Genomic DNA, 16736 nt, shown 5'->3' with positions numbered 1-16736 from the left:
AAAATTTATATTTTTTTTTTATTCTGTCCCACACACACACACTGTATTTTCACTCTCAAAACTGGTACACGGTAATTTCTGAACGCCTTTTGAGTGCTTTTTAAATTGAAACTATAAGTTTACGACGGACGGTTGATGAAATAAAGGCTGCATTAGCACTTACAGGACACACTGTGTATAAAATAATAGGTCTTGAGTGATTCACTGATTCATCATCACCGAGTCAAAACAACTGAAACTATAAATATGAAATTTGGTCAGTGGTTTTGTTTCATAATGTAAAGACGCACTAAGAAGGGGTCTTTCAAAATTCGACCCCTAAGCGCGGGAGGAGGGGAGGTATCTCAAAGATTACAGTCGAATCCCTTTTTAACGAATACCGTAATAGCGAAAATCTCGTTTTAACGAACACTTTTCTAATCCCCAGATAAGTTTACATAGGAGCAATGCAAAGACTTTGAATTCCTTTATAAAGAAATTTCGTTATACCGAAGTGATTTCTCCGGTCTCTTGGAGTTCGTTGTAACGGGATTTGACTGTATATGGAGAACCGTTGAAGCTATAAATATGAAACGTGGCCAGTATTATATTTTATAATATAAAGACTCACTACGACGGGATTTCTGGAAAATCTAAATTCCCCCCCCCCCCCGGAGAGGGTATCGAAATACCTTCTCCGGCTCGCCCACGATCAATAAGCTTATATCGCAAAAGTGACAAAGCCTGGGCGTTTGCTCGGTTCTAAACTAAACCAAATTACCCCCCCCCCCAAGGGGGTCAAGAGAGTAACAAATGTCACATGGGGGAAATCACCAGTGAGCAATTTTCAGATTACCAAATCCGCTAGAGCGAAGCCGTGGGTAACAAACAGCTAGTGATTGAATATTTATACCTTTGAGGTCTGTAAATCTCAAGACAATTTTCAACAGGGAGATCGGATCGCACTCATGCCTCGAAGTTGGAAAACAGAAAACCAGCATCAGTGCGACCACGGCCTACTGACCTCGTATGCTACCTGCAAGCGAATCCGCAGATCGTCCAGGATAAGAAAACCAGAAACGCAGACCACGTAGAAACCATCCGACAAATGGTCAGAAGACCTACTAGGGTCTGACAACCCAGGATTCACTCGTGATCCGGCGTACTGGCTGGGCTGTAGGCCAAACACATACTCGGGAGGAGAGCGAAGAGGTAGAGGCGAGCGTCGAAAATAAATGTACTGTTTTGTTCTGCGCCTCACATACTCGGGAAACGAGACAAGGAGGAGAAAGAGGCCACTCAACGAGGTATTGTATGCCCATACTGAGTTGGCCTCTGACCTTGACGCGCGAAGGAAGAGTTTATTTTTCGAGGAGGGGAAACGGGGGGGGGGAAGGGAAAACTCACTAAAATAGCGCAAAAGACGCCAACGGAAAATATCAACCTCTGATCCTTTTTCCAGCAACTTTTTTACCGAAAGATGATAAATGGAATCGTCCAACGTGGCGTTTCATAACGTAGCCAGAGGCCAACTCAGCGTGGGTGTACAATACGCGACTCTTTCAATCCGGTTTGTTTTTACCACGAGGTAAAATTAAACGCTATTTGTGTGTGTGGGGAGATTGGCCAGTTTTATCCCCTTTTTATCTCCTCTCTCACCCTCTCAAAAAAAAAACTTCTGAGGAGGGATCATCATCATCACACCCATTCAGTTTGGAGGGCGTGTTTCGGATTTTTTTCTACTTTTGGCGCTCTTTTTTTCTTTTCAGTTCCCATTGCGCTTAACCTAACCTACCCTAATTTAAAAGTTTGATGATACTGCTGTGGCATCTTATGGATTAATGGAAAATTACACTATGTGTGCAAGAGAACTTCTTTCTGACAAACTTCTCTTCAGGGCTGCAACTAATACAAATACAAATATACATATACAAATACAACGCCACAACAGGCAAATTGCCCAACGAGGTGGCTGACTTAAGAACATCATGGATCCCCGAGCCATTTTTTGGAGGCCCTACCTACTACTGCTACACCACACATACACCCCGCCCACACAATTCCCCCCCCCCCCCGCGGAACCCCCAACGAATCGGTACATGTGGGAATGTGCGTGTACGTGTAGTGAAACCTGACGTGAAGTTTTTTTTGTTTCTCTGTAATGCTTGTTATGTGTAGTGCTGCCATCTGCGACCAGTTTTTCTAACTATGAGTGAAGTGTTATGATTGAATGATTTATCGTTGTAGGACTGTTGCTCTCTGTGGCGAGACTTTTTAACGGGGAGATCGGCTCGCATTTGCGCCTTGAAGTTGGGAACCACAGAAAACCAACTTCAGCCGACCACAACCAACTTCAGCCGACCACTATGAGGGGAACAGGAAGGGGGGGGTCTGGTTTTTCTTTTTTTCAGGAACCAAACTTCATTCAATCAAATTCATTCAAAAACACAATGCAATATGATGTAAAATGCGATATATCTAAACATATGCAAGTGAATCGATATATATGAGTTAGCAAAGGGTAATTATGCCCGTACTGAGAACCAATCAACGAAATTAGTGATCATAGTCAAAACAATTTTCACAGTTTCCCGGACGTAGTATCAGAAGGGGCGCGAATCCCAGCTGTATATTCGTGGAGAGAGGGAGAGGTTATACCTGTTTGATTTCCAATAGCTAACTAGCTCTAACCAGAGACAGAGGATCGAATCATATAAGATCGCACCACCATGGAGTAGCAATAACAACTATTTATTTCCTTAAATACAACTTAGAAACAACAATTTAGATGGGCGAACGGAGGTCTGGGAAATGCGTGCGTATCTCTCAAGAAGAGGTCGAACCCCCCCCCCTCCCCACTCTACCTTCCAAAGCGCCTCCCTACGGCCAATCACATATACACAGATGCTTACATACGGACTCTAACACCATCCTTTAAATTTCATCCTTTTAAATGTCCCTAAATAGCTTTTAATAAGAAACGTACTGCCATGGGACATGGGCCTGGAGGTGGGGGGGGGGGGGGCGGCGAGGCCATTTCAGACCCTTCAATTCAGGAGCCTCCAATATTGCCGAATTGATTGATTTGGCATGAATAGGCTTGTAGGGTTGCTAGTTGGCGAGATGTCACGTTTCCCGCTTAAAGGCCTTTCTTTTTTACCCTTCAGAACCCCTGCGGTCATTTTCCGCTCTCCTCCGCCTTGTCAGTATGTGAGGGCACCTCTACCTCCACCCCGATGTACTTTTCTCTTTTGTAGTCGCACTCACCTCTTACGAGTGCGCACCCATTTGTATACATTGTAGTTTCTGTGTTTATATACTTGGTGCCACCGTATCATGCATTGGTGCGTTCTATTTGTATCTGTTGTATATAGTCACTGTATCTGTGCGTTGTTTAATTTCCTATTTTATGGTACTATTATTCTCGTATAATAAAGTCCGCCACAGTCCAGCCCCATTGGGAGATACGTTAAAATTTCCCGATGGCGATAGAGCATGGACCGCTACGCGCACTCCAGCTGAAGTAGAGCTACGCGTGTCCTTGTTTGCACACAAGGCTTGAGTTATGAAGAGAGACTTCATTTTTTGAATATGTTTACTTTGGATGAACGCAGTTGTCAGGGTCATATGATCGAAGTGTTAAAAATTTTCAACGGGATGGATAGGATGGACCATGAATTATTAATACGCTGTCAATTGACTGCTTTGACAAGGGGACACCAGTATCGATTGGAAGGGGACAATGCGAGGTTATAGTGTCGCAGGGGGAATTTTCCTCTATTAGGGTTGTTAATAAGTATAATAGCCTGCCTTGGTGTAGTAAATTCTAACGTCTCCCCGCAAAGTTTCAAAAATTCTTAAAAGTCCCCTCAACAGCGTAAGCTGCGGTGCAAGTACATGAACGGACTATGTAATATGCACTCACGAGTGGAATGTCATCATTCTAGGTTACCGTTTAAGGGTGTGAACATATTGCGTCCACATTTCAGATTCTGGAAACCCGCGTCGTGCCCGATTGGTTAAAAACCCGAATTTCAAGGATCTGAAATACGGACGCACTATGTTCAGAACCTTACACAGGACGCTCCCATTGCCAGGAGGCTAGTGTCCCCTTGTCGAAGAAGTCGATTGACGTCGTATTAATAATTCATGGTCCATCCAGTTGAAAATTTTTAACACCTCGATCATATCATCCCGGCACCTGCGTTCATCCAAAGTAAACATATTCAAAAAATGAAGTCTCTCTTCATAACTCAAGCCTCGTGTGACAACAATGTAGAACGAAGTAGCCTACATGATATCGTTATGTGGATAATTTATGAAGCCACTGATCAATTTACTTTTGTTGCCTTTGTCGAAACTGACTCTGTGTTACTTGTTACTCAAAAATATTTTCGGACACATCCATCCTTTAGGAACACTTCGATATCTCTCTGAGCGATATCAAGTGGGTTGTGTCCGGTCGTTCAATGCTCAATGTAATAAATTCTAACACAATTGACACGTTTAAAGAGAAATATGATAAACATGTTGGGGTAAATCGAGAAACTATCCATTCTTAGATAAGACGACCATATATATTATTAACCCCTTCGCTTGCAAGCAAATTGGCAAGAAATGCGGATGATCTCTATTTGAGGAATCGGCAATAAATATAGTAACCTTGTGGCCTAGCCTAACCGCACATTATAAAAAGGGAAGGAGAAAAAAAGAAAAATAATAATAATATAAGGTGATAAAAGAATGTGTATAAAGTTATATTTCTTTTCACTCTCACCCTACCGGTTTTTTCTCTTTCACTCTTATAAGAACTATACATCATATGTGAGGAAAAAAACGTTATCAGGGTATACAAGAAACCAAAGAGAGAGAGAGAGAGAGAAATAAAAAAATTGTAAGGTTGCAACAAAGCTTCGGCATGATCAGGAGAGAGGAAAGAAAACAGAGTGAAACATGGGCGGAGATACGGGGCAGCCCCCCCCCCCCCAGCGTCAAAGGTGGAGTTGACAGATCTAATGTATATGCGTATGCATCAATTGACATCATCATCGTGCCCCCCTCCCCAGACTTCCAAGTCTATCTCCGCCTATGGAGATAGGCGACTCTCTTGTTTGAATTCATTCCATTGGCGTTGGGACGCAATATTACGTCCTTTAATCGCAAAGTGGTTAATATATATAGGCATTGTATTATATTTCATCATGTATATATAGTCTTTACTTTTTATAATTGCATTTCTAATTGGGCTGCTGTATTTTAGAAATATATAACATCCATATTTGTTATGGGCATCTTTTTCCTCGGCCACCTCTTTGGACATTTGCCTATTGTGGCCTTGCATTTGTATTCTCCCAACCTTCAAAAAAAAAACCCCATGAAACGATAAACGTACTCAGTCTCCAAGCCAGTCGTTCGTCAGTAATAGAATTTCTGCACTTGACACGAATTCCGATTAGAACAGCTGCTCAAGTACGCAACATCCACAAATATATATATATATATCAAAGAGGTGGGGGGGAAGGGTGAATAAAGCCACCTGTAGACAATGACTAATGCCAAAATACGACTACGCCACTGCATGTGTCTCATGAGAGCGAGAGAGAGAGAGAGAAAAAAAAAGCAACCCCTGCATCATGGCCTTCAAAAACTTCGATACCTTTTTGAGAGAGAGAACATGAGAAAGTGAGACGAACATGCGATTTAATGACACAGGAAGCAGTTTTTCTTCGGGAAAGACCTGGACGCAAAATCACTGCAACTGTTAAGCACCTGGAAACATTTTACAATCGAACCCACGTTCTAACGAATTTCAAGGGTCCGAGGACATTTGTACCCTTCGCTTGCACATGCTGAGCTATAAGCAAACAATGCACATTTTTTACTAAATTCATTTTATTTTTTCTGTTGTCCCGGAAGGTATCCGATTACGTTGAAAAAGTCATTTTTGGAAGAAAATATCAATTTCTGTTTCACCAAGAGTAGTATATTTCCTGAAGAATGGTGAAAACGTGCATTCTCATCTGCCAAATATGTTATTTTGAACAGTGTGAAATCTGCTACGCGGCATCAAATTTCAACATGGAGCTTTGATTCTTTATTTGACGAAATATTTTGCATAAATTGTGCTAATACTATGTAAAATACTGCTAGATAAGATGGAATTTTAAGCGCAAAATGTTGGGGGTGAAGTATTCTGGCCAAATGTCCGATACGAAATAGTGGGAGCTAATTGTCCGGGGTGAAATGTCTGGCTAAATGTCTAGGGTGAAATGTCGTCGGGACAAAATATTGGGGTGAAGCGTCCTGGCCGAATATCTGATGCGAAATAGCGGGAGCTAAATGTCCGGGATGATTCTTTCTCTCATTTCCTTCTATACCTCAGTTCATGATTTTTTTTCCCACGCATGTAATGTATCTTTCTATCATATGCATGCAAGAGTGAAAGAGAACACGTAGGGTGAGGGTGCAAAGAGGACTCCTAGGGAAAACTCTTATCTATCTCATCTGTTATGCATGTTTTCCCTTGTATAATTATATACTGTACATATTGTTTTCTAACATTCCAATTAAAAAACATCATTAAATGCGGAAAAACCGTTTTACCTGCGTTAAATGCTGTTTTTTTCAACTTTACTCCGTATTTCGAATTCGAATATCTCAGTGAATATTGCACTTAGAAACGTGAATTTTTTTTTTTTTTGGCATCAGGAGAGACAGGGAAACAACTTTCTAATTGGGTTTTTGTGCACAGGTGTCAATTAAAAAAAAAGATAGTCTTTTATTTCAATAACTATACAACCCATTGCAACGTGAATGCCGTATCTGAATACTACACGTTATTTGGATACTTTTCTAACTGGACGTATGCCTCTAATAGAACACAGGTCTTCATTTTTTCTAGTCGTGAGCACTGCCTCTACCCATCATCAAAAGAAGAACACCTTCACGGCACGTTTGACAAGCGAATCCATGAAATCAGGGTGATTTCAATCCTTGAATATAATTTGTGCAAAGTGTTTAATTGGAACATTGATGAAGCACTCGCGAGCGCAAAATCGGACACTAGCATCGAGCACTCTGGGTGTTTCAGGGAGCACCGTGGTGCTCGCGAACAATGGGTTGAAGATTCCTGCTCTAGGATAAACGGTTCGCCAGCAAAATGCCTCAGGCCCTATTACTCATGCTCCCTGTATAAGAGAGCTATCAATGGAATTGGTGTAAGCAAATTTTCCAAAAAAACACCTTTTCCAATTTTTAAATACTATGAAATTTTCTGCGTCTTTAACTGTGTTAAAAAGCTTTTGTTCAACCTGAATGAGAAGTATTTTTCAAATGTTTTAATATAAACTGGTGGTAGGCATTACAAATGCTAACGTTTTTCCATTAAAATGCTTTTTTCTCGAAAAACTACGTTTTTTGATAGATAAAGAACATTTTCATATTCGAACACCACTCACATTCCATTGTCTTGAAACTTTGTCTCTCTCTCAACACTATGGTGAACACGAGCTTTTAGGATTTTAATCGTTGGTTATTTTTTATTCCGGGCGCGGTAACCCGGTCGATAAGATACTCGCCTAAAGTACCGAAGGATGTTTAGAGGTGTCGCGAGTTCGGATACTCGGTTCGTCCTTGTCAGGAAAACTTTCCTGACACAGGGTTACAACAACAAACGGCGACTTGACCGCAGCAAAAAATTGCTACCGCAGGGAGTCCCCCATCGAGGGGTTAGCGCACCAACCTCTCGATGAGTATAAAAAAAACAAGCCTGCCATTCGGAATCGGCAATAAATTGTAGGTCTCGGTCTCTAATTAGCCCTCGTGTGCAGAAAATGACCGTGGTGCGACAAAATGATCAAATTTGTTATTTCTCGATTTTCATCAGTTCTGGAATTGTTGTTTTCATTAATTCTGAATTTTCAATAATTCCGAAATTATTTCTTTTGTTAATTTTAATTTTTCATTGGTACTGAAATAATTTCTTCATTCACATTTGTGTAGTTATTATTATTTTTTTTTGTATGGGGGTATTTCTTAGCGTTCGCGTATATTCAGTATGCCGATTCCCTCTTCCCCACAAAACATATGAAATCTTGTTAAAGGGAGGGGGTGTCCTAAACATTTTTCGTGCCCTAAATTGTTTAGACGCAACTGGCCCCGGTTCTGTGGCACACTAGCGTAATATGTAGAAAACATATGGATAAACATTTTCACAACTTTGATGGGAAAACAAAGTTTAAAATTATGTTTCACATAGCATATAACGAAATTTTGCCGGGGAGATTTTTGTTAAAATGATAATGTAAATCTTGGAAAACTAACTGGGTTTAATTTCCGATGCTCTATAAATGAATCATTGTTTTGGTTTGAACATGAATTAAATAGAAAACGGTTCGAAAATGTTTGGGTTTTTTCTTATGTGAAAATATAGGAGACATTTTAAATTTGGTACTCACATTAGACGCAACATGTTAAGCCATAAATGCTCGACCCATGTTCTGTGCTCAAAATGTGGCCCTCGGAAGCATTTTATGTGGCCCGTGACAAAAAACAAAACAAACCGGTCTCAAGCACATTTCAAAATCACTTGAGCGACTAGCGGCACACCTCCAGTTCACTTAAGTGGATCGTGATACATTTGCAGATTATCCTATTGAGTGGTTAGTGGCACATTTCCAGATCTCTCGAGTGGCCCGCGGCACTCTTGCAGATCACTTACGCGGCACGTGCCTCTTCTTTTTGGATAATTTTGGAGGATCGAGGCTCATTTCTGGATAACTCAAGAAGCCCGCGAAATATTTCAAAACAATGAAGTGGCCCACACCTTCGAAAAAGTTGAGCACCTTTGCGCTAAATATCTGACAAAGGTGTTTCACAGCGACTGGGACTTTGGCAATGAGTGCTTTAAATTATTATCGAATACTGGTGAGGCTTTATCATACTTTCACATTTATATATAAGATTGATCTCTGATTGATTTTTTGTATGTGACAAACCGGCAGACTAAACACCCCTGACTATTATTGATTTTAATATCCATTTGCCATCTGCAGAGGAGCCAATTTTCAGTTCAGAAGATTCCGCGAACACACACACACACACACACACACACACAGAGTAAAAGATATGCGCGCTCTTTCGTACAATATGCTCCTACTGAGCTGAGATACACTTCTCCGAGGTGTTATCGGAATTTGACACCATCTGCCCCAACAGATGATTATATTTATGATGGCCGTTGACTCTGAATAAGAACGAGTGTGAACGTGAGGAAGATAGAGTACCGCTCTCCCCCATAGATTCTTTTAATTTCTATAAATGACTTTTTTCTTCTCTCCCCTCTTTTATCAATCCGTAAATAATCTCCTCTCTCCAAACTATAAACAAGAATGTATATCATAGTTTCCCAACCTTTTTCTTCTACCGCCCCCCTGGAACATTCCATCGCTCCCCAGGAGGCGTTAACGCCCACGTTGGGAATCACTGATATATATATAGTCAAACTAAGCAAATGGCCGTCACTACATGTGTGGTGTAGCAGTAGTAGGTAGGGCCTCCAAAAAAATGGCTCGGGGATCCATGATGTTCTTAAGCCAGCCACCTCGTTGGGCAATTTGCCTGTTGTGGCGTGGTATTTGTATTTGTATTTTTATTTTCAGCTGCATTTAAAAAGATCCTATTTTTGCGGGTTTGTCACATACAAAAAATCAATCAGAGATCAATCTTATATATAAATGTGAAAGTATGTCTGTATGTACGTCTGTTCTTTATACAAATCTACAATTTTAGAACCGATCGGCGCCAAATTTGACATATATACCAAACCTGGCCCGGATTGAACCGTAGGCTACTTTAAAAGTTCGTCAGAGCTGGGCAAATGCCCGAAATGAGCGGAAAAACCATCGGGCAACAATGGTTCCTAGGGCCCCCAACAGTCACTTTCGGAATGTTTACTTTGGTTACCGTGATTCCCTAACAATGCGTTTCAGATACGCATATGCCTTTACAATGGTTTGTCACTTCTCTAATCCTGTTAGCATATGTATAATAGTTTATGCTTTATAATGGTTGGCCACATTTTCAATTCTCCCAGTAATTGAAGAAAACCCGGGAAAAGCGCCGGGTATTTTTGCTAGTCCAAAATAAAAACAAAATAAAAATTTCTGTAGAAAACATACACGCACACATATACAGACGGATAATAAATTTATATACATGTATAGATTATTTACAGAAATGTTTAGAACAATTAATTACTGTTAATTTACGCTAGGGCTATTATATCCAAATCGCTCTTGTTAATTAATTTACTGAACATTTTGATTACAGCCGAACCGGCTGCGGTAAAGCCTTGAAGCAATCGACACAGTTTCGTTGAGTTAGTAGTCAGCATACGGCAGCGACACGGGCAACGCACGGAAAGGTGTGGTCTGAAGAGGGACGAGCCGAGCCACGGCCAACTGATTCCCAAGCTACGGTCCTGGCACGGTGCGGATATGTGTGACCAGACCTTAACTTTATCGAACCCACGTCCTTTCCGGGTGAACGCACTAGACCAGTGGTTCTCAACCAGGGGCCATATGGCCCCCTTGTGGTACTGAGATACTTCAAGGGGGCCACGGAAGAAAATTGAGAAAGGGGCCATAGCAGGTGGTTTGGAGGGGTCTAGGTCAATTCGTCGCGATCAACTTGTCGCGCGACAATTCGTCGCAATCAATTTGTCGCAGCGTCAATTCGTCGTGCTACAAACTCGTCGCGGTACAAATTTGTCGCAGAGTCAGTTCGTCGCGGTACAAATTTGTCGCAGAGTCATTTCGTCGCGGTACAAATTTGTCGCAGAGTCAATTTGTCGCGGTACAAATTTGTCGCAGAATCAGTTCGTCGCGGTACGAATTTGTCGCAGAATCAGTTCGTCGCGGTACAAATTTGTCGCAGAGTCAGTACGCCGATCAAATAAATTTTCAAAATTCAGTTTTCATGGTATTCATGCCACACTTCCCGCTTTCTGGCGGGATCTCCATTTCTCGCAGCGAGGGGCGTTGGGCGAACACACGAAGATGATAGATAAGTTATGATAAAATAAATTTTTAAAATTAAATTTTCACCGTATAAGCCGCACTCCCGCTTTCTGGCGGGATCTCCATTTCTCGCAGCGAGGGGTGTTGCGGGAACACACCAAGATGATAAATTAGGATCAATGCCCATCCCAAAGCACAATTTGCCTAAGGGGTCATTTAAGTATTACGTCAGGATCGGGGAGGGAGTTTCGGATTTGTTGACTTTTGATGGCGGAGGGGGGGGGGGGTTGAAGGTCGCTTACGTCATCAACCACCCCTTTTTGAAGATATGAAATATTCTAAGCTGCTGGTGAAATTTTGCTGACAGGGGAGGGGATGGGGGTCAGTGTTTTGCTGATTTTTGCTGACAAGGGGGAGGGGGTCAAAAATGGCTGAAAATCTGCTTACGTAATACTTGAATGGCCCTAATTCACTATTGAATATGTATCTGCCATGTAGAGAATACATCTTTGAGGAATTTTTTACCGACAATATATCTAAGGCTAGCATTACACTATGAAAGTGTTCTAAAAGTCCTTTTATAAAACTTGAAAAATTCAACCAATAAGATTATCGGTTGCATTTGCTCGAATGTAACCTATGAACTTTATTGGTTGGATTTTTTGAGTTTTTAACTTGAGCAACTTATCCGGTGCAAATTAAATTTTGAAAATGTATGTGATCGCAATTTATCATCTCGGTGTGCGCCCCAACTCCCCTCGCTACGAGTAATGGAAATCTCGAGAGAAAGCGACAAGTGTGGCTTATCCGGTGAAAATGAAATATTAATTAAATTAAATTATTAATTATTTCAGGTTCTTGTGGAGATACTGTAGTGGTTAATGTTGGTGGGAGTCTCGAGTCCACATGGGACAGATACAAGTTTACACTTAAAGAGAGCCTCCGCTGTGCTGTAATTTGGGGAATATCATAAACACCGACATTTTTTTACAGAATTTTAAAATTTTATCATAGAAAAAATGATTTTTTTAACATTTACAATAATTGAATAATAAAACATTAATATCAATTGTAATTTTAATTTCGATGTAATTTCGATGATTTTTTTCGAAATGACAAAAAAAAAATTTAATAAACTGTGTGCATTTCTTGATGGAAAAAAACTTTTCTTCATGTTTATTTTTTCACGTATGTGACAAAAAACCTACATACAGATCGCGTGACGAGTTGACTCTGCGATAAATTGACGTCCCGACGAATTGGTTACACGACAAATTGTCACTGCGACGAATTTGTACCGCGACGAATTGGCTCTGCGACGAATTTGTACCGCGACGAATTGGCTCTGCGACGAATTTGTACCGCGACGAATTGGCTCTGCGACGAATTTGTACCGCGACGAATTGGCTCTGCGACGAATTTGTACCGCGACGAATTTGTATCGCGACGAATTGGCTCTGCGACGAATTTGTACCGCGACGAATTGGCACTGCGACAAATTGATGCGCGACGAGTTGAGCGCGACAAGTTGAGTGCGACAAATTGACCGGCTACGGGTTTGGAGAGCTGAGAACAAAAATTAAGGTGTGAAGAAATAAAGATTTTATATTAGTGACTAACACTTATAGTGAGAAAGAGAATCCAACAAAACCACCCATAAAACCAGGGCCTTCTTTAAGGCATGGACCCACCCAGGCCTCACCGCCTACATTTTGCAACAAGTTCCCTAAGATGGGGTTTTTCTCAAGTCCCCGGCTAAATTTTTCAGACCCCCTTCCCTATATGAAATTTATTGTATGAAAAAAAAAATGATGAAAACCATATTAGGCCCCGGGCTGTAGCTCTGTCAGTCCCACTCTTGTGAGAGGCGTCATGTCCATAAGTGACCCCACCTTATGATATTTTGTATAGTGCAATTAATTTTGAAAATAAGTAGAAAATATGTAGGCTGTTTATTTCCAGCTAAAGTATGGGACTACCATAGCATCACTTTGCCCAAGGAGGGGGGCCCCCCATGATATTGAGACGGTCCTGATAGAACTCGGACTAGCAAGGAGATCAATAAATTCTAGGCTAGTCTGGAGGCCAATTTTCTTTGCAAAATTTTCGTTCAGTATAAATTCACTGAAAAAAATCATTTCAATACGTATAAGGGGTCTTGCTTCTAAATGAGAGTTGAAAGTAAGACAGGGGAGCCACGAGAAATGGTTCAAAGGGGGCCACTGGCAATAAAGGTTAAGAAACACTGCACTAGACTACAGAGGCAACGAATTTCTCAGTCTTTCCTTGGAGCTCGTGTGCACTGAACGTGACCGTACATAGACGGTCGGACACAGTTCAGGCCAAACCTCACAATTGCTGACGATGCCACCAGATGGCGACTTATCCGAGGATGACGTCACTCTCCGCTATCTCATACAAAGGTTTTTTTAACAGCTGACTGATGCGAAGATATATTTTTTGGAAAGAAAGGAAAAACCGTTCCTTTTTTTTCCCCTCCAAAGAGCTCCAAGGAAAGATTGATAGATTCGGGTTGCCTCTGTAGTCTAGTGCGTTCACCTGGAAAGTGAAAGGACGTGGGTTCGATTCCCCACACAAGGGGAGTTGAATTTTCTCTTTCCAAAAAATATATCTACGCATCAGCCAGCTGTTAAAAACCTTTGCAAAAGCATTTTAAGTGAGGGGAGAAACATGTGGAGCATAGTTTATATATTAAAACATTTTTTAAATATTTTTCATACAGGTAGAACAAAATTTTTCGCACAGTTAGACTCAGAAAATTCCATAGTATTTAAAAATTTAAAAATGAAAAAATATGTTTTTTGGAAACTGCGTGCACCCCCCCCCCCTAAAATTTAAAATTACGAATTTTTAAAAATTATTTTATGAAATTTATATTCTCTTGAATGTATCAAACATTCACGAGGATTAAAATATAGAAACTTGATATTAAATTATTGAAAATTGTCCCTCATGAAAAAAAATTGAAAAACATCTTTTTTAAAACTTATCTATGTTATTGCAATTTTTTCTTTCAAAATCGAATACGTCTAAAAATAGCTTGATCGAATACTACTGTGGCGCCTCCATGTGGGGTTTGAACCCGGGACCTCGCGTGCGCGATGAGTCCGTCACTATTGACCTCTCGACCACCACACAAATACCAACAGACTCTGATTACTCAATTAAGTACGGAAATGTTCGTTAACAATGCGGGAGGGGTGGAATTCCTTCCAGCCTCCTACGTATAGTCTTGAAGCCTGATAACGATAACTTTACAGGAAAAAAAAAAGTTTGGTTTCACCCTAGCTTTTTTCAGAGTGAGCAAAAATTTCTAAGGAAATTAAGATAACATTATCCGATGTCTGTATAACTATAAACGAATTTTTATGATGTTGGTCCGTTCCGTTCTTTTCGAAAGTGATGATAATACCAGAATGATGACATTACCCATGATTATAATGGTCGATTATTACATGGATTATGATTATTATATGGTCGAGATTGTGTATATGGTAGTTGAAAGTTAATGGATGATCTGGGAAATGAACTTATAAGCAAGTAACTTCATTTATTCCAATCACCAATTCTGACTTGTTCATTAATTTACTGAACATTTTGATTACATCCGAACCGGCTGCGTTAAAGCCTTGAAGCAATCCACACAGCTTCGTTGAGTTAGTAGTCAGCATACGGCAGCGACACGGGCAACGCACGGAAAGGTGTGGTCTGAAGAGGGACGAGCCGAGCCACGGCCAACTGACGCCCAAGCTACGGTCCTGGCACGGTGCGGATATGTGTGACCAGACCTTAACTTTATCGGACCCACGTCCTTTCCGGGTGAACGCACTAGACCAGTGGTTCTCAACCAGGGGCCATATGGCCCCCTTGTGGTACTGGGATACCCCTAAGCCCCTTGTGGTACTTCATTTCTCCACTATTTGAACGGATCTACTTTTGACATAGTTAAAAAATTTCTTATGTAAAAATATTATTAAACCTATTACTTATCCATTTAATCAGTTCAAATTTTTACTACATATTGTGCATGCTACAATATTTCAGTACGAAATTTCCCACATCTTCTCATACTTAATTTTTTTTTTATAAATTTTCAAAAAGAAAAAAAATGCATTAAAAACAGCGTGCACGTAGGATAAAATTGCATGAAATCAATGCAATTGGATAAAAGAAAATTATTCAAAATAAAGGAAACCGTTCCGTTCATAAACTGATGAAAAAAAATTGATATTTTATCGACTCAATCTCCTATTCGAAATCAAATTTTAAATTTAAAAAATTTAAAAAAAAATTAAAGTTTTTTTATAACCCAAGTATATTAATGAATGGATTTCAAATCTTCGTTATTTTATAAACTGGGCAATTTCCTTTATTTTGAATCAATTTCATTGATGTCATGCTATTATATCATCCGGGCAAGCTGTTTTTAATGCTTTTTTGTTTTTGGAAAATTTGTAAAAAAAGTAAGTAATGTAGCTATGAAAAATTTTGTGCTGGCACAGGATAGCAATGTATGTAATAAATGTATGTGGTAAAAATTTTAAACAAGTCAATAGAAATAATATTTTTACATAAGAAAGTTTTTCACCATGTTAAAAAGACAAGAGCACCCATTTAATTGAACACTATGTAAAATCGTTTGCATAATTACCCATTTTCCTCGAGAATTTCCGCTTCCTTAGCCAATGCTGCCCAATCGTGTTGCTTCTCGAGTTCGTTGCTCTGCGGCGGAGGCTGGGAGTACTGATCTGTTTTTGCGGATTTGTCCTCGGCAGGTTCAACGTCACATTCGGGTACTCCCGCTGAAGACGACATCAGAAAATCCGAGAATCCTCTCGAAAAGTCGTCGAACGTGATACGACCGTCTCGGTCGTGGTCCAGATCGTCGAAGATACCGTCAGCGTCGTGATCGCTGATCTCGAAGCGATTGCAGAGCAGGCGGAAAGACTCGCGATTGACGGAGTTGTTAGACCCATCTGGATCGCAGAGTTGGAAAAACTTGTGCAGTTGGGCTGTCGTCATCGTCATTGTTCGCGGTGAAGTCGGTACTCTGACATCAGCTTCATTCTTTTCTTCTGAAAAATTGACAATGGAGAAACCTGTCATCATGTGGAAATTGATACCGATATATAAGATGGGACGTATAAGTCAAATCAATAGAGACATTAATCGAATGAGATTTCGTTACGACAGTTTATTGATGTATTAAAACGTACACCAACAATGCAATCTGAAAAGCACACCATCAAAAATACATAATTTGCATAATACAAATACGTTGCCACAACAAGCAAAATGCCCAACGAGGTGGCTGAGAAGAAGATGTCCATAACACGTATGGATGTCATATATTACTAAAATACAGCAACCCAATTAAAAATGCAATCACAAAAAATTATAAACAATACATGTATACATGATAAAATATCATACAATGCCTATAAAATGTATTTATGGTTGTCGAGAGTTATTAGGGAAGAAACTATTAGAAATCCTTTTCAATATACAACCATGTTCAAGTTGCTGTTGTTGTGAATTTCTCAGGCCAAAGAGCTGTATTTCTCATCCTGGGGCCATGTGACCCTCTTGTGTGGGTTCTGTGTTATTTTAAGGTAGTGGCGTCGAAGCCTACCTTAACTGCTTCTTCTAAGTGGCAAGGGTTGCCCTGGGTTGCAAGGAATCTAGTTGCAACCTCGCTCAAGCACCCCCACGGAAATT

General features: G+C 40.4%; 1 protein-coding gene across 2 annotated transcripts in view; it reads right to left on the bottom strand.

Annotated features, from left to right (window-relative positions):
* Positions 1–16736, bottom strand: part of LOC149080750 (ras and EF-hand domain-containing protein-like) — an 87992-nt gene that overhangs the window by 50074 nt on the left and 21182 nt on the right. For both annotated transcript variants that reach the window (XM_089237430.1, XM_089237431.1), the window contains exon 2: positions 15670–16093. In XM_089237430.1, the coding sequence (XP_089093556.1) occupies positions 15670–16093 (424 nt within the window). The remainder of the gene's footprint in view (positions 1–15669; positions 16094–16736) is intronic.

The sequence above is a fragment of the Pholcus phalangioides genome, unplaced genomic scaffold (genome assembly GCF_987345545.1).
Source record: "Pholcus phalangioides strain wild (caught in Gottingen) unplaced genomic scaffold, Ppha-v1.0 ptg000010l_1, whole genome shotgun sequence".
NCBI classification, from domain to species: domain Eukaryota; kingdom Metazoa; phylum Arthropoda; class Arachnida; order Araneae; family Pholcidae; genus Pholcus; species Pholcus phalangioides.
The sequence above is the reverse complement of the archived record's forward strand: the minus strand, read 5'-3'. Positions and strand labels throughout refer to the sequence as shown.